The sequence below is a fragment of the Mastigoproctus giganteus genome, chromosome 1, assembly GCF_048544385.1.
Source record: "Mastigoproctus giganteus isolate SK-2022 chromosome 1, ASM4854438v1, whole genome shotgun sequence".
NCBI classification, from domain to species: Eukaryota; Metazoa; Arthropoda; class Arachnida; order Uropygi; family Thelyphonidae; genus Mastigoproctus; species Mastigoproctus giganteus.
Window position 1 is genome coordinate 13683761 of NC_143575.1, and position 27639 is coordinate 13711399.

At 33.6% G+C, this 27639-nt stretch overlaps 1 protein-coding gene across 1 annotated transcript in view; it reads left to right on the forward strand.

Moving 5' to 3' along the window:
* LOC150090565 (katanin p60 ATPase-containing subunit A-like 2) overlaps nt 1-27639 on the forward strand; it is a 123453-nt gene that overhangs the window by 34657 nt on the left and 61157 nt on the right. The window contains exons 6-10 of the mRNA XM_090382070.1: nt 4287-4364; nt 12649-12672; nt 17451-17558; nt 22241-22339; nt 27081-27144. Coding sequence (XP_090238196.1) covers nt 4287-4364; nt 12649-12672; nt 17451-17558; nt 22241-22339; nt 27081-27144 — 373 coding nt within the window. The remainder of the gene's footprint in view (nt 1-4286; nt 4365-12648; nt 12673-17450; nt 17559-22240; nt 22340-27080; nt 27145-27639) is intronic.

Consider the following 27639-nt stretch of genomic DNA (forward strand, 5'->3'; position numbering starts at 1 on the left):
AAGAAAACTAGGACTTTGAGTTTGAATAGATAATATTTCCTTCAGAAATGAATGAGATAAAGACTGATGAGACTGGCTGCAAACTGAAGGCTTTTTCCCACAGACCCCCAGGCATCTGCAGAACTATAGAATGGAATGTCAGGTCATCCCATCACATGAAAAGCTATCCAAGATCCTCTTCAACCTTTTCATAGGGGTTTTTTGGAAAAATATGTAGGCCTTTGCGTTAGAAATTTATTACTGTTTTCCTATTAAATTTATGTATTTTTACCATGTTAGGAGACATAGTTCTGAAACATATAGTTGTGTAATTATGAAAAAAACAGTGAAGTATGTTTGTTTTTCATAAATTTGAAATTGATTTTGGAACTGTGAGGTTATTCTAAGTGCATATGTGTTTAGAATATTTGTATAGGCTAAATGCTGGTCTTTACATCAAGCAATAAGCTGACCCGGTACATATTATTTATGTTTGTAGACAACATTGGAACAAAATTGGAAGCCACTGTGCAATATCCTATCAAATTGAGGAAAGACAGTTGTAAGATAGATGTGCCTTTAGCCAGTGGGTAGTTGAATGGCAGAACAGACTTCCATCATTTGTTGTGGAAGTTGACAGCCTAAATATAAATTTTAAGACTGAGCTGGATGAGTATTTGTAACGAACAGAGGGGTGAAATGGGAGGTCTTTTTTTTTTTTTTTTTTCTTTCTGGCTGATGTTGCATAAGCTTGCTTTCTTGCATCATATGCCTCTACTAATGCTAATGCTAACTTTCATCCATTTTTATTTGACCAAAAAAAAAAAAAAATCAAAAGCAGAATTTTAATAAAATACCACATGCAACCTTGTTTGTGTGTACCAGTGTTTGTCACTCAGGAAGTCCCTATATTTCTGCATAATAACAAAAGAAAATTTGTTTGCATGAGGCAAGGCATGGCCTTGCCTCATAATTTACCACCCAAAGAAAACAGCAAACAGTTCATATTGTGTGCCCTAAAACTCATTTATTAAATTTATTTTGGTTTGTACCACCCCCTCCCCAGCAGAAATGTGTGTGTGGTAAACTCCCCATTTTTCTATACCATTGTATGACCTGGTGTGAGCTGTGCAGTTGCACATGCCTAATGCTGGCTGACTCTGCTTCCCTTCTCTATATATTTCTTACAAGCCACTGTGCAATATCCTATCAAAACTGATGATTCCAGTTATTTATTTATTTATTGTATGAAACGGTACCTGCCAAAATTTAGCAACACTGCTAGGCAATCCACCCTTCCTCCCGCTTGCCCAGTTGCAGGGTGGGAGGACCTTAAAAACACAAAACGTAATTAATAACAATAATAAATAAAAAAGAATATGCATACATATAGGAGACAATTCAAGGTCCAGGTTGAGACATTCAAGTTCAGTTTAAGGCATCCAAGGCCTGCTGAAGATAGAATTGCCAGCACAAGGAGCTTGAGCTCTAGTTAAAAGAATGTTCAATAATATATGTAACATATGTATATATATAATATAGGTAATACAATCTTTCATCCAAAACAACTTGCCATTAAAGCCATTAAAAATTCATTTAATCTTACGAATTCTTATTCAGGATAACTCTTATTCTTATATCCTTTGGGTTCTTTCCACTATGGAATTTTTTTCTCAGGTCATCTTTGGTGTTTTTTTTTATCTCCTCCTGTTTTTTTTTTTTTTTTTTTTTTCAATATTCAAGCTTCCGGTATTTTTTTTTTGCTTCACTACTTCTGTTAATTGTAATAGTAATAGTATTCGCCATATAGTGCAAGGAAGCCACATGCTTTTGCTGCACTGGCAAGAAAAAAAAAATACCAAGTAGATATGAAAAAACAAATTATATGCTTCCCTCCTCACACAGGTAACTATCCAGTTGACCTTTGAATTTATTCAAAGGTCAACTTTGAATAAATTCCACCCAAAGAAAACAGCAAACAGTTCATATTTGCGAGGGCAACTTGTTCCAGCTATTAACGACTCACTGACTAAAAGAAAACTTCCTACAATATAATCGAAACCTCAAGCTCTGTAATTTGAATTTATGATCCCCTAGTTCTGGAATTTTTTATAACAGTGAGAATTCCACCTTCATTCATTTTACTAAACCCTCTCATAGCCTTATAAACCTCAATCAGGTCACCTCTGAGGTACCTGGTTGCCAAGCTCTGTAGCCCACATAATTGAATATGGTCATCCTTCTGCCGGTCTCACCATTCGAGTTGCCCATCTTTGAACCCTTTCAAGAAGCTCGATGTCTTTTTTCAGATGAAGTCTCCATATTTGAACACAGTATTCCAAATGTTCCTAAAAGAGCTCAAAAGGTACAACAACCGTGCTACCATCATGGGTAGCACGGTTGTTGTAATTACAGTTCTCCCCCACACTGGGTGGAATGTTACATATACCTGTAGAGAATCAACAGAAAAATGGAGAAATTCTCCATGCCTCTCAGCATTGCAACATTCCAGGTGATCACTGTGAATGCTGCTCTTCAACTGCTGTGGTATCCCTTCTTACATCTTATGGAAATATCTGTCACCTGTGGAGACAGATATTGGAATTTGGAGAATACTTTAGAATATTTTGTATCTAAGCCAACATTATAAAATACACTTAGTGATCACTAAATTGTGACCACACTATCTGAAATGGACTATGCCACATAGCTCATAGGCAGGTGGTGATGATTGCTTAATATGGGGTATGGTTTGCTGGAAAGACTTAGGACCCCTGGTCCATAGGAACTAACGTTTTGCTGGTGAGATCTACAGACATCTTTTAGGAAACCTTGTGCACCCTGCCTTGTTTCATCTTTCTAGACAGAAGTGGAATCTCCAAGACAATAACACGCCACGTCATTGGCCTGCACTGTGAATAAGTGATTCAAGGAATACAGGGAACATATCACCCATTTTCATTGGAGTGACTATTATCCATGCAAATGGTGGCCCAACACTGTATTAGGCAGGTGGTCATAATTCAGTGATCACAGAGTGTATATGAATAATAAAACAAGGTTTATAAATGAATACACTGTCTGTTGCCAGTATGTGCACACTACCCTTTTAAAAGTATTCAGATGCCAGTAATATTGAATGAAATGGATTTTTATTGAAGAAATTACTAATGTTTTGATCAGTTCATCAGCTCTAGCAACTAACTGGAATTTTGTGGCATTCCTCCTTCAGTGATGAAAGTGGGATGTGTTGGAGTACTAGATAAGGATAGGTGTCAACCTTGGCTGGACATTCTAGCTTATTACAGAGATGTTCTGTGGGACTCCTGATAACTGTTTTCGTGACAGTTAGAAATTTGTTTTTCTCAAACCAGAAATGTACACGGCTGGCTTTGTGGAATAGACCATTATTGTATTGCACTGCCAACAGTAAAGCTTCGTGGTGTGATTCTTCTTCTCATGATTCAGACTGGATAATAGATCGGTGTAAAAAACACTTATAGTTGCATTATATAATGAAATTTTTGACAACTCTGAGCTACCTATATGTTGGAGCATGTAGATATCACTGTATGGTTTACATTAATGCTCTGAATGTTAGTCCTGAACATTGTATCACAACTTGCTGTACATACAATGGATCTTTTTTTTCCTATTGTTTCAAAGTTTGTGAATAATGGGCAATGTAGCACTCAAAATGATAATTGGCATTTGTTGGTGCCATATAGAGCTTCTGTGCTGCAGTTCCTCCATGAAACCAACTTGGTCAACTCCTTATAGGCAATGCACAGACTTACTGATGGTGAGGTTGACACCTGGAGTGAGCTCCAAAGTTAGATTTCATAAACATCTTTAGGGATGATGACCATTCTTTTGAGTTTTCTTGCCCTTTCATATTATAGTTTAACTGTTGTATTGTTCTTTGAAGGGATCAGATGGTCTGCTGTTAACATATACCAATAAATTATTGCTTGTACACTGATAGTCATACCATTTGGAAATCTCCAAACTTTTTACCTTGACTCATTGGCTGTTTATGAAATTTCTGTCCCTTGCATATCCATTTTTGTCTATTCCTTTTTTGTATCCACCTGCATTGCTCACTATCATCAGAAAGATATCTTAAATACTTTTGAGAGGATGGAGAATAATCACAAATTAAGCATGGTAAAATTAGTTTTAAGCCATTTGATGATAAGATGTGATTAATTTGATTATGCATAATCTGGAAATGTAATACATTTAAAATAAAAAGATTAATAAAGATATTTTAAAATTAAAAAATTTCATTTGTGTGATTCTGATAGGCAGAGAAGCATGATTATAGTGAGTTGATGTTAGAAGGAATTCCATGTCCTAATATTTCATCAGAAAATGGAAGACGAGTAAGTATAGAAAATGAAAGAGGTATTTTTTACTTCTCTATATTTATATGTAATTAAAGAAATGAAATTAGGAAAAATGTTTCATGGAGATCAAATTTTGATCATATCTTGGTTTAAACCAAAAATATCCTAAATTTAAATTGCGGCTTGTGGGCTTTTTAAAATAGTTTGATTTTACACCTACTTGTTTTAAATTGTGTTTAAAATTTATTTTCCATTTTAAATAGTATAATATTAAATTAAATTGTATATTACAGGGGTGATTTGAAAAGTAAAGCAATTTTATAATAAAAGGTCTTGCAAAAGAAAAAAAATAATATATTTTTCTTCAAGAAAAGTTTCAGTGTGATCTCCATTCTTCTTAATGAAATGTATTGAAATCATTGAATGAGCATTTTTATTCCTGTAAGAGCTCTTTACTCTGCATGCCCAACTTTCTAAGTCAGACACCATTAAAAATCCAGAAAATTAATTTTCTATGTAACTTTTTTAAAATAATAATATTTTATAACTTTTAAAAACACTAATGTACTGCATTTGTACTGAATTCATTACTTGTTTACTGTCATGAAATAAATATCCCTCCAAATGTTTTTTTTTTTTTTTTAAGTGTCTAAAAATCTGTAGGGATCAGTGCTGTAGTGGAGGACAGGGATGGGAAAATGCTCCAAAATTTCAAATCTAAGTTTTTCTGTGGAATTAGTAGCTTTAAGGTACTTATGTAGCCCAGTATTACTATGCTGTAATAAGTTAGTCAACATTATATACCAACTCTTTATGATTTGATATCAGACTTGGGTTCATTTTCAAGGACTTTGCTTTTCTTTCATTATTCTGCTACTTCTTTCTTCTATAAATTCCAAAGACCTTACTCCTTCCACATTTCACAGAACACGCTATGTAAATTAGGATAATCCTAACTCAGTATTTGAGGAATTTTCAGTTTGTAAGAATACCACTGATTTCTTTTCATGATGTGGGGAATACTAAATTTTGATGCTTCAGTTTCTGTAGACATGTGGCATAGAGACATTTGTTCAGACTGAGTGTAGACCTTTCAGCCATGCAGGTCTACTGCATTCTTTATCCATCACTCACACAATCTCATTGAATTTTAATAGTGACCTGCACAAGGGCAAGAATTGCTAATTGGGGTCCTTCTGGGTGGTATGTGTTGAATGTATTTGCAATTTCTTGCTGACTACAAATTCCATGAAACATAGCTACTTTTATATGCTTATCTTAATTCATTGTCACAATTTTAATAAATAAACCGTATATGATTTCTGGCTTATAGGATACCTGGTATGTGTTAATACAAATATGTAGTTGTATTAATAATTTTTATATTTTAGTCTCTTAAGGCTCTATTGATTTAAAACAAAATAAGATCTTTTTGAGTAGTGTCGTAATGGTTGTTGAGGAAAGTATGAGGAAATATTCAAATTGAAATTAATAATCAAAATTGAAATCAGTTTTGTTTGACTTCTCTTACCATGTTTTCTCTTAAGTTTTTTTGCTTCTTATCACCTATAAAACATACTCCAGAAGTTTTCAAAATATTTTATGGAATATTGTGTAACATATTTTAAGAAGCTCATGTGTAAACTTTAAGCTAGTGTGAAGAATAATGTAAAGTGTATAAGGTAGTGAAGAGTAGTATAAGGTATGTAAGGGTGTGAAGAGTAATTTTCAAGGATGCCATTAATTTCTCTTCAATGTGGTGAATACTACTAGTGATTTAAAGCAGGTCTGCTTTCTAGTGCATGGACATCAGAATAGGACTCTGACTAGATTTTGTAAACATCAAAATATGTTGTAAATTGATACTCTTTTCTAAATTTTATATAATAATATTTTTATTTAAATTTAAATTGGTTTATTAATTTGGTAATATTGAAATTTCCATTTCTTTCTGATTTAAAGTAATTTTCACTAGTTTGAGCTGAATATCCATCTGTTTTACCTATTCAATTATATTTACAAAGGAAATAAAAACATTATGTTAATATACTAAGTTATTTTTCCATCCTTTCACTTCTACTGAGAACAGAAGTGGACAGGTGTGAAGAAAATATCTGACTATATAAAATCCTTCCAAAAATGGCATTTATTTTGTCACATCACACCACTTTGCTCATATCTCTGTGCAGGTGCTTTGCTGAGTTGAGGGAAAACAAAGCCAAACATTTCAACAGCTTCTTGATATTTTTAAAGCCTACCCCAATAAAAACGGGTGACTCAATTTAGGCAGCATTTTATCTGAGTCCATATTTATTTGTTACATTTGTTATTCTGAAGCAGCAGGCATTTGATATTGAATTTTATGGTACAGGAAACTCTCTGAAATCTGGCATTTAACAATCTGGAATTTTTTAAAATCTGTCATATTTTACAATCTGAAAATATTAAAAAATAAATCTGGCACTTGTCTGCGATTGTGTTTTCTTTAAAAAATCCATTAAAAATAAGCTCAATTGAATCTATGGTTATTCTCTAGTCTCTACCATGAACATTGACTGTCTTTTACACCCACAAAGAACAGATTTAATTCCACATAACCAAGGTAAAATTTCACGACTGTAACTTCTCTTTCTCACAGCTATTCTAGAGTGATGTCAAATTGGTCACTGGCTCATGCAAGCACTGTATGAGCAGTTTTCAGTAATGAATAAGTGATAGCTAAAAGAGAAAAAGTTATCCTTTTTTGCATGGATTACCATGTCAAACAATATTCCAAGATATGAGTAATCGCTCTCTCTTTAACAGGTATTGATAACTGTATGTAATAAGCAACATAGTGCTTATTTTAATCTGCAGTTCACCAATTGCTTGACTATAATAAGGTCAAGCTCACTAGGCTTCTCTCTCTTCACTCACTTCCAAAGTGTGAATATGGAGTGGATAGGAACACCCTTGAACTGTTCACTGTCTTTCTCCTTACTATAATTTTAATGATAGAAAAAATGAAACTTACTAATCTTTGTTATTACCTTTGAGAAATTGATTGAATTTCTTGACAAGGAACTTTCTTGTAGGAAGTTTTCTTTTAGCCAGCTAGTTATTGATAGCTGGAACAAGTTGCCCTCGCAGGTAGTTGAAGCTGACAGTTTGAATAAATTCATAGGTCAACTGGATATTTACCTGTGTGAGGAGGGAAGCATATATGTTGTGTTTGTGTTTTCTTATCTATTTGGTTAATTTTTTTTTTTTTTTTTTTGGCAGTGCAGCAAAAGCCTGTGGCTTTCTTGCACTATATGACAAATACTATTATTATTACAATTCATTATTAAAATCGATGTTTGTAGAATAAGAGAAATATACCTCAATATGATACATAGAACACTTCCATATGATACTCTCCAAAAATTAAAACAAATAAAAGATTAATACAAAATGATTACAGTAAAAAATCAATTGACAACAATTCAAAAATTAATTAAAAATTCAAAAAACAATTTAAAAAATTAAAAGTTTAACATAAATTTTGAAAAATGATTTTCAAAATTGTTTATGTTAAATATTTATTAAACTTTTTAATTAATTTTTGAAATGTTTTAAATTGATTTTTTACGTAATCATTTTGCGTTAATCTTTTATTCGTTTTAATTTCTGGAGAGTATCATATGGAAGTGTTCTATGTATCATATTGAGGTAAATTTCTCTTATTCTACAAACATTGATATCAATGTAGAACTTATTTTTTGAGCATCATAGCTCTGTTATATACTATCAAATTATTAAAATCAAAATTGAATTTATGAAGATTGTGCATACCTCACTGTAAATTACTTAAGAAGAATAGTTGATTTTTATTTTATCCTCCAGTGCAAAAGTATTTTTCTCTGAAGCACTTTCATTGATATTTCCATCTGATACCATTCTGGATATGCATTTAAAGATTTCGTTGTTGTATATGACAACATTTACTGTGACTTTGTTTATTATCATTTGTTTACATGTAATAAATTGAATTATATTTACATTTTTAACCACTACCACTACTTTTAGTCATTATAAATGTTCTCACTTAAGTAATTTCAGTTGGCAGTGCCTAATATTATAAATTTTGAAAAGTCCACTGAAATATACTTTTCTAAACTACAAGAGAAGTACATTGAAATGCATCACTCTAAAAGTGCTCAGCCACTAGATAAACCTCTCAGAAATCCATTTATTTTTAAAATTCAGCACCTCTTAATCTCCAAAGGTACCAGGTTTTAAAGAGTTTAAAATATATTTACTAATGTTTGTAAAATTCTATTGGAATGAGTAGCAGGCTGGAAAACAAGGTACAGGGGATTTCAGAGACTGCTGGGAGTCATCGCGGAACAAGTAAATACATGGGCTGTGTTAGGGTAGCTAAGAATAAGAACAGGTGTATGTACACTTGCATGTACACCAATGCTGGTGTTTGGTGTTTGGTAAATAAATTTGATGAATTCGAGGTGTTGGTCAGAACATTAAAGGCAGATATTGTTGAAATATCAGATTTGTGGTGTCACACAGATATGAAGAATGCAGAATTGGAATTTGGCGAGTACAATGTGTACAGGAAGGATAGAGAGGATAGGAAGGGAGGAGGGGTTATGCTATTAGTTAAGAAACACATAAAATCTAATGAAGTGCAACCAGTTGACATGGGTGGACAGTGCAGTGTCGAGTCTGGTGTGACATAAGCAGCGGGAAAGCAAAATTGAGCATAGGAGTGTGTTATAGGCTAAATGACTGATGATTATAATGAACAACTGAAGAGAGAAATAGAGTAGGCCAGTAAAATCAGATTGACTTCTAATGGGGATGTTAATTTCCCAGATATTGACTGGAACTTGTGGGTTGGTCACTCGCACACTAGCAAGGCTTTTGTGGATTTATTGGATGATTATTTTCTACAGCAGCATGTTTGGGAGGCAACTAGAGGGAGTAACACTCTTGATCTGATTATCAGTAGTGATTCTTCATGCATTAAGAATCTGCAGATAAGGGAACCACTAGGTGGCAGTGATCGCAATGTACTGATGTGAATTTACTCCAAGAGGTAACTACCATCAGGGATAAAGGGAAGGAATTTTGCTTTCGTAAAGATGACTACGGTGGTCTGACAGTTTTTAAATTCTATATGGTGGGACCAACTGATGTTGTTACCAACAGCAAATTCTAAATGGGAAGCATTCAAAGAATTAATCTTTGAAGCTACTAGGCTTTTCATACCAACTAAGAAATATTGTTCAAGGTTTAGGCGCCGACCGGGCTAGCCGAGTGGGTAAAGTACCTGCCCGGCAACCCAAAGGTCGCGGGTTCGATTCCCGCCTCGGGCTTGGATCAAAGTACTGCAAAAACCTTGGGAGGTGCAATATGGCCACAGAAGCCGATGCGCCAACAACTACCAAATCAAAAAAAAAAAAAAAAAAAAAAAAGGTTTAGGCGTAAATGGATGTCAGATGAACTAATGAGACATGTAGCAGAGAAGAAAAATGCATGGGGTACATATAAATTAATAGGTGACACAGAAGCCTATGATAGATATAAGCTGGTCTGTGAGCAAGTCATAAAGGAAGTTAGGCAGGCAAAAGCAGATTATGAGAAATCTTTGGCAAAGGATGCAAAGAAAAACAGCAGAGTTCTTTACTTATGTAAACTCTAGATGGAAAGGGATGAATCAGATTGGTCCACTTGATATCGATGGTTCAATGGCTGATGATTCTGCTCAGATAGCTAACAAACTGAATGAGTATTTTGCATCTACATATACAAATGAGGAGTTATTCGGGGGAAGGGAATGCCAGAGGTGTATTAAACTCTGGCAGTGAACTAAATGATTTTGTAATAACTCAGAGCAAAGTGGAGGAGCAATTGTTGAAGATAAACATAAGAAAGGCACCCAGGGTGAATGGGATCTATCCAGTTATATTAAAGGAGGCAGCAAAGGAAGTAAGCAAACCCTCAGCCATAATTATGAGAGCTTCCATGGACTGGAGATGTGCAAATGTGACTCCAATTCATAAAGGAGGATCAAAGGATGATACAAGTAATTACAGACCTGTTAGTTTAACTTCTGTTCTGGGGAAATTAATGGAAGCACTGGTTAAAGAAGCACTGCAGGATCATCTAGACAAGACTTCAGTTATAGTTCCGACATAGCATTGGTCTTGTCTGACCAATTTGATTGGATATTATGATGTGGTCAAAAAGGAACTGGATGCAAAGAATAATTTTGATATCATATACTTGGATCTTAGGAAGGCTTTTGATTCTGTTGCACATGGAAGACTGCTGCACAAATTGGAGCAGTGTGGCATTGGAGGCAAATTGCTGCTATGAATAAAGGAATGGTTGAGTGGGAGAAGACAGAGAGTGATAATCAATGGTCACTGCTCTTTGTGGACTAATGTTATTAGTGGAATTCCCCACGGTTAAGCATTGGGTCCATTGTTGTTTTCTGTATTTATTAATGATATTGATGATGGAATATCAGGCTTAACGAAGGTTGGCAGGGTTGTTAATGACACTAATGACAAAATGCTAATGCAACAGGATCTAGAAAAGTTGAGTAGATGGGCTGAGAAGTTGCAACTGAAGTTTAAATTGGCAAATGTACTACATATGGGTAGCTGCAGTGTAGTACCCAGCTGTTTCCTTGAGGGGGAAACAGCTGGGTACTACACTGATGGAATATCAGGCTTAACGAAGGTTGGCAGGGTTGTTAATGACACTAATGACAAAATGCTAATGCAACAGGATCTAGAAAAGTTGAGTAGATGGGCTGAGAAGTTGCAACTGAAGTTTAAATTGGCAAATGTACTGCATATGGGTAGCTGCAGTGTAGTACCCAGCTGTTTCCTTGAGGGGGAGCAAAGGTAACAAAATAGACACTTTTACTGCCTGTTTGTAATATGGTCTATTTCCCTGTCAAGAAATTGTGCACCCTTCCGTAGGTGCCATTTAAGGCAAAAATGTTGCAGGTGAGCATTTGCTTCCCCTGCACCCCCCCTTGGTACGCTACTGGGTAGCAATAACCCCAGAGTAACATATCAACTCTGTACCCCCCTTCTTCGTACACTACTAGGTAGCAGTAACCCCAGAGTAACATATCAACTCTGTGGTGGTACACTGAGGGTGGTAGAGAATGAAAGGGAGCTAGGGGTAATTGTGGAGTCAGATATGAAGTTTTCTGAGCAGTGCAGATGGTCTCCAAGAGTCTTATGGTTTCTTGTCAATGATATACAGGAATTTTTCTAGCAGGGAAAAGGATGTGAATATCCCTTGTATAAGACAATGGTCAGGCCACACCTTGAGTACTGTATACAGGTCTGGAGGCCACATTTTAAGAAGGATGTAGAGCTGCTGGAACGAGTATAGAGAAGGGCAACAAGATTAGTAAATGGAACAAAGGGTTGCTTTTACAAAGAAAGGCTTAAATTTTGCAAATGCAGTGTCTGGACACTAGGCACCTGCGAGGTGATCTGGTTGAAGTCTATAAGACCTTGAATGGTTTGAGCATGCTTAATGCTGATGGGATTCTTCCTCTTGCCCAGATTAATTGCCTGAGGGGACAATTTCAAATTGAGGAAAGAATAGATGTGTTGAAATTTGCGTTTAGCCAGCAGGTGGTTAATTGCTGGAACAAACTTCCATCTGTCATAGAAGTTGATAACTAAATAAATTCAAGGCAGAACTAGACAAACATTTGGAGCAAATTGATGGGTAAAATGGGAAGGTTTTTTTTTTTTTTTTGGCTGATACTGTATAAGATTGCTTTCTTGCATCATATGCCTCTGCTAATGCTAATAACTGAAAGATTTACAATTTTTATTGATATGTGTATTCATTAACTTTATTTTTTTAGTGTTTGAGAATTGTGAATGATTTCCTTTTGTGAAGTGATTGAATAATAATATGAACCATTAGTGTAGAATAAGGAAAGAAAGGCAATAGGAGTATCAAATTAAGTTATATGCTAATAAATAAATTTTATGTAGCACATTTTCATGAATCTGTGTGGTATATACAGTGTACTGTGTGTATAATAAAAGTGTATATTCTAGATTAGCCTGGGTTGTCTTCTAATTTGGTTAACTAAGTTTTTATGAGGAAGCATTGGATAATGTCTGTGTTCTTATTTTATTCTATCATATTTTCTTGATTATTCTATAAAAGTGAAGGGAAATAGCAAATATTTGTGTTGTTATCAAATTGTTCTGTAATTTGTAGAATATAATTTTTGCTTCGTTGTGAGTACTGAGTAATGCATATCAGTTAATTCTTTACTCTCTTATTTTTGCAGCAGTCAAAACAGTATAAAAAGACAGTAAGTAACATCTATTCTTCCTGATTCATTGGGAAACATGATATATTCTAAATACAGGCAACTCAGTTTACGAACGTTTGATTTACAAAAATTTGCTATAATGAACGTCACAATTCATTCATAATTTCTTAAAGTCACTAATAGATAGAGCTCCTTATAAAATGAAATGCCAAACGTATAGTGAACATAATTGTAAGATTTAAATAAATAAACTTTTAAAAAATGTATTTATTACAATAATTATCAGAAAATTATTATGATAATTATACTGAACTGTTCTTGGTTAATAAAACTAATCTAGCCAGTAAAAAAATGTTGGTTTACATGCCACACCATGTAGAATGTTTAAATGTTTAATCAATTTCTGAGGGGTTGGCAATCTTTGAAGAAGAAGATGCAATATGGAAAGAATTTCAAAAGTGAAAAGAGGTGTTTATGACTGTCTAGCATGATACAGTGAGATTTTTGAAGAAAACTGCAATTTTCTATAAAAACATATTTTTAAAAAAATGGAAAACCCAGCTGTTTCTTCATTATCAGATGCCTTTCCATATACCTCATTTACACCTAGTGTCACATATGTGGAAAATATTGAACTCTGATGAAGATATCGACGAGTAAAAGTTGAATACATGTTGAAAAGTTGAAAAGTATGTACAGTACATATATTATGTTAGTACTCATTTTCTTTATTTCTATTTTGTAACTATGTTTTTAATTAAAATTAACAAGTACGATATCTTGTTTTTTCATTATTTTCTTATTTTATTTTACGTTACTTATCGTATACAATAAACCATAATGCATACATACATTATAATAAAACTTATTGTATAGACCATTCAGTGTTTAATACATGGTTTTAATGCTTTAAAATGGCTGCTAACATATACAATACATATCATAAAAGCTCAGGAATGCAAGATACACATAATGAACAAAACATATAATGAACAAAGTCGTGGAACGGAACTCGTTTGTAAACCGAGAGTTGCCTGTATTTAAAAAATATCTGGCTATTATTAGATTTAGTGATCCATTTTATTTCTATAAATTCTTCTGTCACTATGTATTGGTAATAGACTTCGAAATAAAAAGCTTCTTCCTACCTAGGAAAATTTTAGCTATATTATTAATAATACATCCCATCAGAGGCACATCTAGCAATGAGTGATCAGGGTAGGGTTACTGTATGTCTAGCTAAAGTCTAGCTTTTGTTTTCAGAAAATGCATCGATGGCTCTGTTCCATATATTGCACTGATAGTTATATCATACATACTTAAATGTGATTAGAGATTTAATTCAGATATTCTTAGCTGATTGTGCTTTGATTTATTTTAGCTTGTGAAAAAGAAAATTTGGGTATCTTATGTTGTTGGTTACTGATATTAATTATAATTTATGCTAATAAAATTTTTTGTATAATATGACTCTTCCTCATTTCACAGTTTTGTAAGTTATAACATATTCTAACTAGTTATAAATTATAATTACTTTCTTTACTCTCTCCATCCCAATTTCTTATTTGCATTTCTTTCATCCATTAAAGAACAAAGTATTCATATTGGTTGCTGTGCGTGACTTGTACTAGAACTAATAGAAGACTTCTAATAGTTTTTAACCTTATGTGGCTGTAAGATAGGATTCCTGACTTTGTAAGTTATAACAAATTCCTTTCTAAGTTATAACATATTCTAACTAGTTATAAATTATAATTACTTTCTTTACTCTCTCCATCCCAATTTCTTATTTGCATTTCTTTCATCCATTAAAGAACAAAGTATTCATATTGGTTGCTGTGCGTGACTTGTACTAGAACTAATAGAAGACTTCTAATAGTTTTTAACCTTATGTGGCTGTAAGGTAGGATTCCTGACTTTCATGCTTATGATAAAATTAAAATATGTTTACCCACATGCACATACACAGGGTATTTCATAATATCTGGCCCATACTTTCAGGATCAATTCAGTACCTGAAAACTTGCATTGTTGCCAGTTACAGCCCTTTTTATGTTCCAGAAATTACCCAGTAAAAACATATTTGTTGGGCTCTGGGTAGGCAAACCATAGTAAAACAGTGTAGGTAGATATAAAACTTGATTACCATTCTGATGCACATAGCACCAGACTTTTACTGTGTATAATTATAACTTCTTACTATAAAATCAGTGAGGTGCAGTTCAGCAAGGTGGGGAGAAACATTAAAACTTTTTGTGCTATTAAGTGTGTGCATTAGGAGAAAATTCAAATTGAGAAATGGCAGACATGTATCTCATGCATGGACTTGAATGTGGCCACAGCAAGATGTCTGTAATTGGAAAGGTTTCCAAATCATCATTTCTGGATAAGAAAAACCATTCAAAATAGATGAGCATCTCGGAGATATGTACAAAATCATTCAAGTGAGTTTCAGATGGTGGCAGACCTAGAGGTTGAAATGGAAAATTTTACTAACTGGAATGCTTGTTAATAAAATATTTTATTTTTAATAATTGCGTATCTGTATGATATTACCAGTGCATATGAGGAACCATTCTGGTTCCTCACATGCACTGGTAATGGAGACAAATTCTCATGACCACTCGAAGGTTAGCAGCAGCAGCAGCAGCAGAGGACATAGGACAGAAAGAGAGGATTGCAAGTATGCTACTCATAATCCTCTTTCTACTCTTCTTGCCATTTTCGGATGAGCTTGACTTCATAAGAAATGATGTTATCAATAAACTCTTAATTGGGCAGAAGAGGGATTCACATGCCATTATCCAATAAAGACACCAGCAACAATTTAATATTGGCACCTCTGTAGCCAGGTGGGCAGGAGCAGCAGTGCGTAGCACACGCTTCTTGATTAGACCGGGGTTCGAGCCCATGGCCACCAAATACGGAGGATGTGGAAAGGTCAGGGAATGACCACCGCATATTCCCGGAGCAATATGGCCTTAGTTGCTAATGCTCCTAAAAAAAACCGAATAACAACAACATAACAATTTAATATTAACATACGGGCATTAATTATTGCTGACTGCTTAATCAATCCTTGTGTTTTGCCTAGAAGGTTACTGAAGAATCCTGTTTAAATTTAAGGAATGATTTATGTGATTTACTAGATGAGGTTCCTCCTGCTCCAGTATATGGTTTATGCATGATGACACTCCAACTCATTTTTGTCAAGTTGTTAGAGACTATTTGGATGAGCATTTTCCTGCTAAATGGATAGGCCATGGAGGTCCTGCTTGACCTGCTTGACCTGCTCACTCTCTGGACCAAAATGCACTTGATTTGTACCTGTGGAGGTCATCTGAAACCCGTAGTTTGTGTCACTTATTGACAACACTGAAATGCTTTGCCACCATATAGAACAAGGATGCCAACAAATCCAAACAGCACCTAGAATTTTTGAATGCATCAGGCGGTCTATGATGAGACATGTTCATATGTGTTTAAGTGCTAGGTAGTCATTTTAAGCATTTCTTTAAAGATAGAGTGGAATACAAAATCGGCTCTAACTCAGAAACAAAGTGATTTTGGGCATATGTTTATTTAAACATTTTACATTGTTTCTGGTCCTGAATTTATCCCAAAAGTACAGCCCAAACATTATGAAACACCCTTTTATATAATATAGAATGAGAACAATGTGTTTAAGTTAGTTTTACTGTATACAAAGCAGAATGGTACCAGTTAACTCTACAGTATAATAATGACAATTGACACAGGATAGTTATATGTTTTATGAAACTCCTCCGTATGTAAAGTTGACATAAAAATCATTAAATATTTATATATTAAATCGAATTATCTGCTTTACATATTGATAAGCACATCATCATCAGAGGCCAACAGCCATCAATATGAAAATAAAAGTAATTAGTATATTCTGTCCTTTTCTGTGCTTCTTGTACCTCATAGAAGAATAATACAGTATTTCATAGGCATGTTGATAAAAGCTACATTTAATGGCTTTATTGGAGTTAGAAAAAAATACTTATTATTATGAATCAATAATAAGAATGTATCATTATGGTGGTAATAATTTTGATGTGAAGTTGCATAAAAATAGAGTGGATAGTAAAAATTATTTTACTATCTTATATATAGTAAAAATAATTTAAACAGAGAACACAGTGATTGACAACATGCTTACTGATTAGAGTCTACCATTCAAATAGCATTGTATAAATAAAACCATCCACTGTGTTGGAAATGTTAGTCCTCTTTGTAGATTCTAATGATGACATTCATTTAAATTTAAGGGGGAGTAGAAGTTTTTTCCACGAGTTATTCCTGGTTTTTGGGCCCACACAATGCGCAAGTTGGCAAATGAGCATACATTTGTACAGCCATAATGGCGCCTCCGTAGCCAGGTGGGCAGGAGCAGCAGTGCGTAGCACACGCTTCTTGATTAGACTGGGGTTCGAGCCCGTGACCACCAAATACGGAGGATGCAGAAAGGCCAGGGAATGATCACCGCATATCCCCGGAGCAATATGGTCTTAATTGCTAATGCTCCTAAAAACCAAATAACAAACAGACATAATGCATGATAAACTATATGAACTTGTGAAACTACTGTTAACAAAAGTAATTGATTTGCCAAAAAATTTTAAACAACAACTGCACATATATTTTTAAATCACTTTCAAATGTATAAAAGACATCAGCAATAAAATAACATCATCATAACTGAATTTGCTGTTATTTTTTATATTTATACCACATAGTCAATTTTCTAAATGTAAAAATGTGGCTAATGATTTTTTAAAAATTTTCTATAGCTGTCACCTGAAGGTAACTCAGACAACGAACCAAAATTATTAAGACCTTTAGGAGCATTTTCGAATTGTACTAGTGAATGGCGTCACTTAGCAGAAGTCATATCAAGGGTAAGTGAGGGAGTTTTTAGAATAAAAGCTTTGAAATTTCAGCCTATGCTAGGCCATATGTTCTATTTTTGAGTGAGGGGACCAGTTGTCTTAACAAGATGAAATGGAACATCAAATAGTACTGTTTTTTTTTTTTTTTTAAATGTGCCATTTCATGTAGAAGTTACACCCATGTATTTCGTAAGTGGAGTGTTTTTTTTTTTTTTTTTTTCAGTTTTATTAGATGTTGGCCAAGTTGACTGCACAACAGGAAATAATCAAAGTACTGAAACACTTATTTCTCATATCTGTAGATTACATTTTATAAGTAAGACATATTAAATGGATAACATTTAATGTGCCATTTCATGTAGAAGTTACACCCATGTATTTCGTAAGTGGAGTGTTTTTTTTTTTTTTTTTTTTTTTTTTTTCAGTTTTATTAGATGTTGGCCAAGTTGACTGCACAACAGGAAATAATCAAAGTACTGAAACACTTATTTCTCATATCTGTAGATTACATTTTATAAGTAAGACATATTAAATGGATAACATTTTTGTTTAAAAGTATTTAAAGTAAATGATCATAATAAAATAATGATTACTAATTCAACATCTGTTCCCAATAGATATAAGTTTGTAATGCACAATACACCCATGTATTTCGCAAGTGGAGTGTTTTTTTTTTTTTTTTTTTTTTTTTCCAGTTTTATTAGATGTTGGCCAAGTTGACTGCACAACAGGAAATAATCAAAGAACTGAAACACTTATTTCTCATATGCACAATAGCAATGTAAATTAAGGCATAAAATTATCTGTGGTAGACACTATGCATTTCTAAGATAGCTATGTGTGGCCATCCTGTGTTTGTATTTTCCTAGCATCTATGCAGTATTATGTCACATTGCCAGTGCGGCAGGTGTGTCCTGTATTTTATTTCTTAAAATCTAGTCACCCCAGCTGTGCCTAAGGTGTATAATTCTTGTTATTGCTTTACTTAATTATACAAGTACACACTATTTTTCAAAAGTATCTGAATACCAACTAGGATTTTGGAAAAATAACCATATCACCACTTTCTTGATAGGATTAGTTATAAAAGCAACTGCATTCATGCTTGAAGTAAGCAGAACAATGAAATACAGTAGATGGGTTAAGGCATTGAGGGTAATGACTTGTAACAGAGAGTTGGCATATGGTTCCATATTAGCAATCAATCTGTTTGTACCATTGCAGCAAAAATGGCAACACCACAGATCAATGATGGCTGACTTAATTGCCAAATGGTGCTGGTGTAACAGCTGGGAAACATTTGGATAGACCAGGAATTGATGGGAGGAGACTGGTTACTCAAGAGGGGTTTAGATTCCATTCAGTCCTTATCGAATACTATTAAAGAATGTTAAAGACTATGTAGGGAACTTGGTATTGGATTTTATGGAGGAGTTGCAGCACACTAACCAAACATCACTGCACACATTGCATGTTGTTGGCTTGCCTAGTGCACGACCCATCATAATTGGTTCCCAGAACATTGAAAGCTGTTATGGAATAATGAATTGTAATGTACAGCTTTCCAATCTTCCAATCTGATGTCTGTGTTTTTGTCTGGCAGATGCTTGGATATTTACCAGAGTGTGTTGTTAGAACTGTGAAGTCTGATAGAGGCATTTTCAACATTTGGAGTAATTTCTTGTGACTTGGACCATTAGTCATCATTTCTAGACCAATGAATACTATATGATACATTGACATTTTCATTCTTCCTATACTATCAGCAGTATGAAGGAGGAATGTTTTTTCTGTTTCAGCATGACAGTGCACTATATCATACTGCACAACTTGTAATGACTTGGTTTGAAGACATGGGCTTGTAAAAGTGATTGGTCCCATAGTGCTGATCTTAAACACCAACTTTGGAATGAACTGGAACATTGGCTTTGGGCCAGTCCAACAAGCCTGCAATCAGTAGTTGTGTTGAAGGTAGGAATAGTGCAAAATACCACCCTGCTTGTTATCAAAAATTAGTTGGAGTCTATAGATAAGGCTAAAGGTGGGTGATTGCGTTATTAAATATTGTATCACTAAACCTCATCGGTTCTTTGAAACGTATTGTTGTCCATTACTTTTGTTGGTGTAGAGAAGTTTTCTGTACTAAGTATTTTTTCTAAAAACCTTTCATACAAAATCTGTACTAGTATTATATTCATTTGCTTTTCTATCTGTTCATTATAGGAAAAGGACATAGAAGTCTATATAAATTTTTTTTTTTTATTGGCATAACTATAAAATTTTCTGGCACACTTGAAATTCAGCCGATGAACACCAGCACTAATATAGAATCTCTGATATATAAGCTCCATTGTACTGAATTCGGATACTCCTCTCCCAGAATCCTTCAGTGTCAGTCTTAGTCAAGAATTAGTCAGGATAGATGGGCAATTCAATTTTAGAACAATCTTTATAAACTCAAAAATAAATTTTCCATAATGTGCCACTGCTTTAACACTCTACCATAGACATGACAAGGACTTTAAGTTATAAACTTGTATGCAACAGTTCACATACTGAAGAAATATGCTTACATTCTTATGTCAGTGAACATTGGATGGATATTAATTAATTCAACTTTAATTCTAGCTATTTGACAGATCTTATCACAAAAGGATTTAAAAAGCTTTCTCTCTTGTTTTTCTTTAAACAGAAATTGAGGAGCACTGATTATTGCAAGAATGCATCAGCATGTTTAAGAACAGAATCAGCACTGGCTTAGTGTTTCATTTTGGTGCATTTTCAAGTTGGAGTTTTGGCATCCTATCAATTTTTAAAATATCAGACATTAACCTGTTATCACCGTAGGCCATGTACTTGTGGCATTTGTGTGCATTACAGCCTCAGCACATTCTTTGAGCCAGCTCAGGGAGACTCCTCTCTAGTCATGAAATTGCCACTTTCCACAACCTTATGACAACAATTCTGAGGCCCTTAATTACTCTGAATACATCTCAAGCATCTTCTCTTGCACCTATGACAACAATTCTGAGGCCCCTAATTACTCTGAATACATCTCAAGCATCTTCTCTTGTGCCTCTTACTTCAGCCTTATTATTAAAGTTTTTTTACCCGTTTCTTCTGTAATAAATACTTCCAAGAAGAACCATGCTATAATTAAAACAGACAGACATAAGTTACAATTGTTGTATGAGTTTTTCAGAAACGTGACAAAATCTTGCCATGTCTGTTGGCCAACATTTAATGTGTTAATGATACAGTGCACACTGCTTATTGTGATCACAGATAATATTATCATTTGTTTAATGTTATCACTTTTCTGATCAGATATATATTAATATATATAAAAAAACTACATTTATTGTAATTAGAGTTTTTGGTTTGTGTTATTGCTTTTTTGCCTTATCACTGTTTACACATTTTCAGTGGAGTGATCATGTAACATCTGATTTGTTATTGAACTCTGATACATTGCATGTCCAGTTACTGCTGTTGCTTCATACAGTTTGTGTGGTTTGTTGGTGTTGTTACTCCGTGAAAGAAAGTACTGTATCTCTACTCCTACCATGACTGTTTTACAGTAGAGTATTAGCCCATTTCTGATTCTTGATTTTAATAATTTCTTTATTTGTTTTTAATGGTTTGTACAGATTTCCAGAAACAAGAGTTTTATTTTTATTGATGACTTTTTCGAAGAGATAGTGGACAGTCAAATTTAAGTATTTTGATATTACTTGATTTTAATGTTTCCTGTCTATATTCACTTCCCTCTTTTTTTATATATACATTTCTTGTCAGCATCAGTAAACAGTGTTGAACAGCTGAAATCTTGTTTCTTTGGTTATTGTTATCAATTAAGCTGTGTCCCGAAGGAATGACAATAAACAGTGGCACTGTATTTTGAATTAGTTGTTTATTGCTAGTATATTGCAATTAATATTCTTATTTTGTCTTGTTGAATTGTTCACCATCATCAGCCAGATAATGAAGAACAATTTTGTTCTTAGAAACGTAGCTAACCACTTTTGTTACCGATAGGCCTTTTGTAATTCTACCAGCATTTCTTTGCATTTTTCTGCTTGGGACTTTGTATTTTAATAACACATTAGCTATTTTTATTAAAACTTGCCTACTTCATAATGTAAGTTATGAAGTAGGCAAGTATATTTGTATATTTTCTATATCGTTTTAAGAGCTATGCTATGCCTTTTTTGCATGCAGTTTTCCGAAGATGAATAAAGGAGAACCTTTACAACAGCCTACTGATATTTAATTAACTAGCTCTTCATAAATTCCTTCTCCCCACCTGTTTTATTACTACATGTATTTGTTCCTTTTTCCTAATCAGTTAATTTTATGGAATATATCAGAAATTCATAAGAAAATAAACCTTTATATTTTTCTTAATTAAAATATTTTATTTTGTTCACAAATGTAGGCTCTATATAATCACACATAAATTACAGTTATTTTAAATCAGACCATCCTTCACATTTTGTTTTCTTAAAAGCCACATCACTGTATTTGGACAAAATATGGACGTCAATTTTTTTTTTTTTAAATTGATGCACAGTTTCCTCATGACTAACAAGTATGTTTAACTGGAGATTAATTATTTTGGAAATTAAAAAAAATTCACATATTGCACTAAAATGTCCATTATTTTAAATGCTTTAAAATTGTTTTCACAGGACATCTTTCTTGAAAATCCCAACGTTACTTGGAGTGATATTGTTGGACTGCATAAAGCAAAAAAGTTAATCAAGGAAGCTATTATTTATCCCATAAAAGTGAGTCTCAGTTAATATTATTGTAACTCTATTGCATATGCTGCATATTAGCTTATTTTTATTTGTGTGGTGGTGGAGGTGATCTCAATATTTTGAAGAAGAGTGAGATGGTCCTCCCAGGATTCACTGTGTTTAAGCATGCACCATAAATTATTATTACAATTATTAAATGTTATTTTATGCAGGCACCATAAATTATTTTTACAAATTATGCATGTGCACCTTAAGGAAAATGTACATTATTGGACCAAAAGCATTTAGACATTCCTCAGTGAATATTGTGCTGTGCCTAAATTCCCACATGTGTGTATGGCCCAGATGTACCAGTGTCTGAACCATACACATTTCTTAAATGTAAATCTTGTGGGCCTATCTATGTAGTAGCAGTACATTAGAAGCCAGAGTGGGTTGTGGATCAGAACTTGCAGACTTTTAACACAGATGTTGGTTGGCTCCCACATTAGAAACCAGTTTGTGTGAACAACTGCAACTTATCTGTACCTTCCAAAATTCACTGTAGTGGATGTTATTCAAAGATGAAAAAATGTAGATGGTGCCCCCCCATAAAAAGAAAAATGGCCCTGCAGACTCATGGAATGTGCTTGACAAACCATGAAGAGGGTAGTCCATGCTTCACGTGCTGTCTGCAGAAAACATCACAGAGCATGTTCAATGGTAGAGCAGCTTGTATAAGTTTGATATTATGGCCACTAATGAAAAAAACAACGTTTGGTATCGGGTCATTTTCAATGTTCATGGACTCCAGAACAATGGCAGAAGGTGGCACTGTGGAGTGACAAATCTTTCTACATAATGTCTGGGTGTAGAGATTGCCCAGAGTACTTCTTGTCACAACGTATCATCTCGACCTTGAAGTTTTGTGGAGGCATTCTGATAGATAAAGAATTGATCACAGCGATGAGATAAATTAAAATCACAGTGATGAAATAAATTTTACGAAATTTTCCTTCCTTAAGTGGACTAGGCTTTTTGACTAACTGTCTTGATCACAGGTTGGAAATGATGCAAAGTGTGTGTCACGGTATTAATTGGAGAGATTATTTATCTTGGTGTATGCGTATAAAAGACCATGAATCTGAAATGAGGTAGTAATGACACATGTTGATAGAATTTTTGTGAAACTTAATTTCAAGGGTTTCAGTGATTAATAACTTTATATAGTTTTGTTGAATGTTCAGAATTTTTGCCTCATTAAATAGAAATGTATGACTTTCATTCACAGCATGAAAAGCCAATTCTGATACAGGTCTGGAGGCCTCATTTCAAGAAGGATGTAGAGCTGCTGGAATGAGTGCAGAGAAGGGCAACAAGTTTAGTGAATGGAACAAAGGGTTGCTCTTACGAAGAAAGGCTTAAGTTTTGCAAATTACAGTGTCTGGAGACTAGGCACAGGCGAGGTGATCTGATAGAGGTGTATAAAGCCTTGAATGGTTTGAGCATGCTCAATGCTGATGGGATTCTGCCTCTTGCTCAGAATAATCACCTGAGAGGGCATAAATTCAAATTGAGGAAAGACAGATGTAGGATAGATGTCCAGAAATTTGCCTTTAGCCAGCGTGTAGTTGGTTGGTGGAACAGACTTCCATCCCTTGTTGTGGAAGTTGATAGCCTAAATAAATTTAAGGCTCAGCTGGACAGGTATTTCGAACAAACGGAGGGGTGAAGTGGAAGTTTTTTTTTTTTTTTTTCTGGCTGATGCTGCATAAGCTTGCTTTCTTGCATCATATGCCTCTACTAATGCTAATGACACAGTTGCATGTGAAGTACAGACAGAAGTGGTATGTTACTTCACTCTCAAATCTAGAGTACACTGAGTCAAGCCTTTATAAGATGAGTCATATTCGCTACAAGAAATATTATATACAAGGTCATTTACTCATACTGAAGAAGAAGAAAGGCCTGCAATTTTTTAGTATAGTATGTAGTTTTTGCATTGGCCTTGCTACAATTTTAAATTATGTATCTTTAAAGAGTCTGCTAAGTTGCTTGTGCCATTGTTCTTTATATGGTATGGAAATAAAGTACTTTTTATTATTGGTTTTATTGATTTGTGCGATATTTTGTGTCCTGTTTTTCGCTTGTAATTTTATTTGGTTAATAGTGGTGAGAGGATGGCCTCTGCTTAAAAACCTGTTAGTTAATACTTCAATCTCTGAGTCTAAGGCAGGCTCAGTTGTGGAATATTTATAAGCATTAAGGAATTGGTTAAATATGATGGACCTTTTGTAAGTGAACGGGTGATAACTATTGTAGTGAAGAAACAAACCGGTATTTGTAGGCTTACGATAAATGTTGAATTTATTGTATTCATATCTCGTGTAAGTGTGAAATTTAAGAAATTTAATGACTTCGTTTCATCATGTTCTTTTTTTTCAGTGTAAAATGTAATCTTGTATGAATATTATTGAATGTCTGTAAAATGTTTTGAGTGGTGCTATCATCGGTGATAGTGAGCACATTGTCTAGATATCTTCCATAATAAATAATCCAGGGAAGAAACGCCATTAAGTGTATGTGTTCGATGTGGATACATCTCTGATATTAAGGCTGCTGTCTTTACCCATAGGTAAACCGAAAATTTGCTTATATATTTTGTCCTGAAAACTAATATAATTAGCTTCAATCAGAAAAAAAAATTTTTTTTTGGCAGTTTAGTATGAGTAATCATGATGGTATTATTATTTAATAACTCCCAAACTATATCAAGTGTGGATCAACATTAACATTCGTGTACAAAGAAGTGACATCTAACGAAAACAACTTATTGTTACTGCTGAGTTTGCAGTCTTTAAGACTATTAAATAACGTGTCACAGTTTCTTAATCCCGAATTTTATTATCTGTCTAAAGAGTTTTACGATGTTGTATAAATGTGTGGCTAAGTGCAAAAACACAGTTTCTGTAAGACACTATCAGGCAAATGGGACACCAGGTTTATGGAGTTTTACTTGTCAGAAAAAATTAGTCTGTGGATTTAGAATCATTCTTAATATCAAGCAAATTTGGAAGAGTATTCCTTCTGAATTGAGACTGTAAATAAGCATGTGTTAGTCTAATACCTTACGCCATGTTAGCTAGTCCTGTGATCACTGAGGTCATCCTATTTCATCTCCTTAAATTTCTCACTGAATATTTGTGAGGAATTTCATCTGTGTGCCTCCTATGCAAAACAACGTTGATGAACTGAAGATTTTGGTTGTATAAGGCCATACTGAAAATGAATTATGAATTAGGGCATACTTGGACAGAAATCAACTATTGCTGAGGCACCCATAGAGCATTTGTAAATTCAAAGATATACTTGTTACTCAATGCAAGTTTCACATTGCTGCATTTAATCACAGCTGTGAAATTTAGTTACTGAATAAGTTTAAGATAAGGTTGAAAATGAAAATCATTAATTTAATAGCCTTTTATTTATTCTTTTACTAACCTAACTCCCTTAGACTGTTCTGTTCCAGTCTGGGACAGAACAGGCTGATGATGTTTTCTAAGTGGTACCGAGGAGAGGAAAGGGAGCCATTCTTGGTAATAGTTTTACGATGACCACTTTGTTGGTGAAGTAAAAAAGTTGCTTGAGAGATAGAACTTTCCACTGTAGAGACCTTACTTGCACCAATTTTTAGCTTTTATAATAAATTTTTGCCGAAACAAAAAATTTTGGGAAAATGTTTAGTGTAATCCTTGGGCATTATCGAAGAGCTTGCAACAGGAGCAAATAAACAGTCTTTCCTAATCTGCTTTTGTATCACTGTAATCGTTTCCCTGTATCACTCTTAATGAGTTTCCCTTGAATTTGTTTCTTGACATTTTGCTGATTTTTAAAATTAAAATGACTTTCAAACATTCCATAATTTTTATGATCAATTTCTGAAGAAATTACAAGTAGAATATATGGTTTCTTCTTGAGAATTACTAACTGTGTAATGTATTATTACACAATTTTTAATTTAGATCCAGTGTACTTACAGGCACTCTCAATAGTTGAACATTATGGAAATAAGTAATAGATGTATTAGAATTTTTTTTAAGCTGATACTCTTTTTTTTTTTTTAAGACAAAACAATGTATGCCTGACTTACTTGCATCATTTTATTTATTTCATTACTCATATTTTCTTAATGTTGAAAAGGGCATCATTTTTAGGAATTTTATTAATGCTTTTTTTATTTTATTATATATTTTTTTAATTTTTATTTTTTTTAATGTTTTTAGGTGCCAGATACACCAGACATTTTACATGATAGGTACATACTTAGCATGAAAATGTTCCCACTTTCTGTTTCTATGATGTTAGCTATAATGTTCCCACTTTCTGTTTCTGTTTTGCTCTCACATTCCTCTATAATTTTATGCATGATATTAAGTCCGCTTTTTTACTCTTCCGACTGGCATCTCAGCTGCATATATTTGTTTCAACTGCAGTTTTTTGTTGTTTTATTAAAGCACTGACATAGAAATCTTACATGATGTGATGGTAATATGTATCATGTAATTAAACCAGTAAATATACAATATCTTATTTATCCTAAGCTCTTCAGGCAAAAAAGAGAATACTTCTGTGTGGAATTATTAATTTTAAACATTTTTTCCCATCTAGTCAAAACTAGTAAAAGTAGAATTTTCTACATTTTTGTCAGATTAGTCTTAAAGAAAGTAAGTTATAAAATTGATGGATGTAGGAACTTTGAATGACTTATTAAACTATTTTTACTTTTCAGTATCCTGATCTGTTCTCTGGTATATTGAGCCCTTGGAAAGGGTTGCTACTTTATGGGCCTCCAGGTAATATTTAAAGATCTTGAAGATATCTTTTTAATTATTATTAAAAATTTTAAACATTTTTAAGAATTAAAAAAGGTCATGCATATTATTGATGCTCGCTTTTTATATAAGTGTCACTGTTTATATATCAAATTATTATATGCAGTGCTACCTATCTGGTAATACCATGTGATCTGTGCTCTTTGATTTCTGCCTGTTGTGTTTGCTTTAATTTGAGTTGTCAGTATGTCAAGTTTTTTACTTACAGCTGTGTATATATATATATATATATATATATATATATATATATATATATATATATATATATATGTGTCAAGGGGGGCAGACTTTCCTCTTGACAGGAAAGAAATATGGTATGGGATTTTCAATTCCCAATTTAAGGTTCCTAGTACATTCAATAATGTAATGTATTATTTTATTCTGTCTCTTATGCTGGATTTGTTTACACTCTTTCCCACAGGACTGACTACTGTATTATTTTTTCAAATTTAGTTT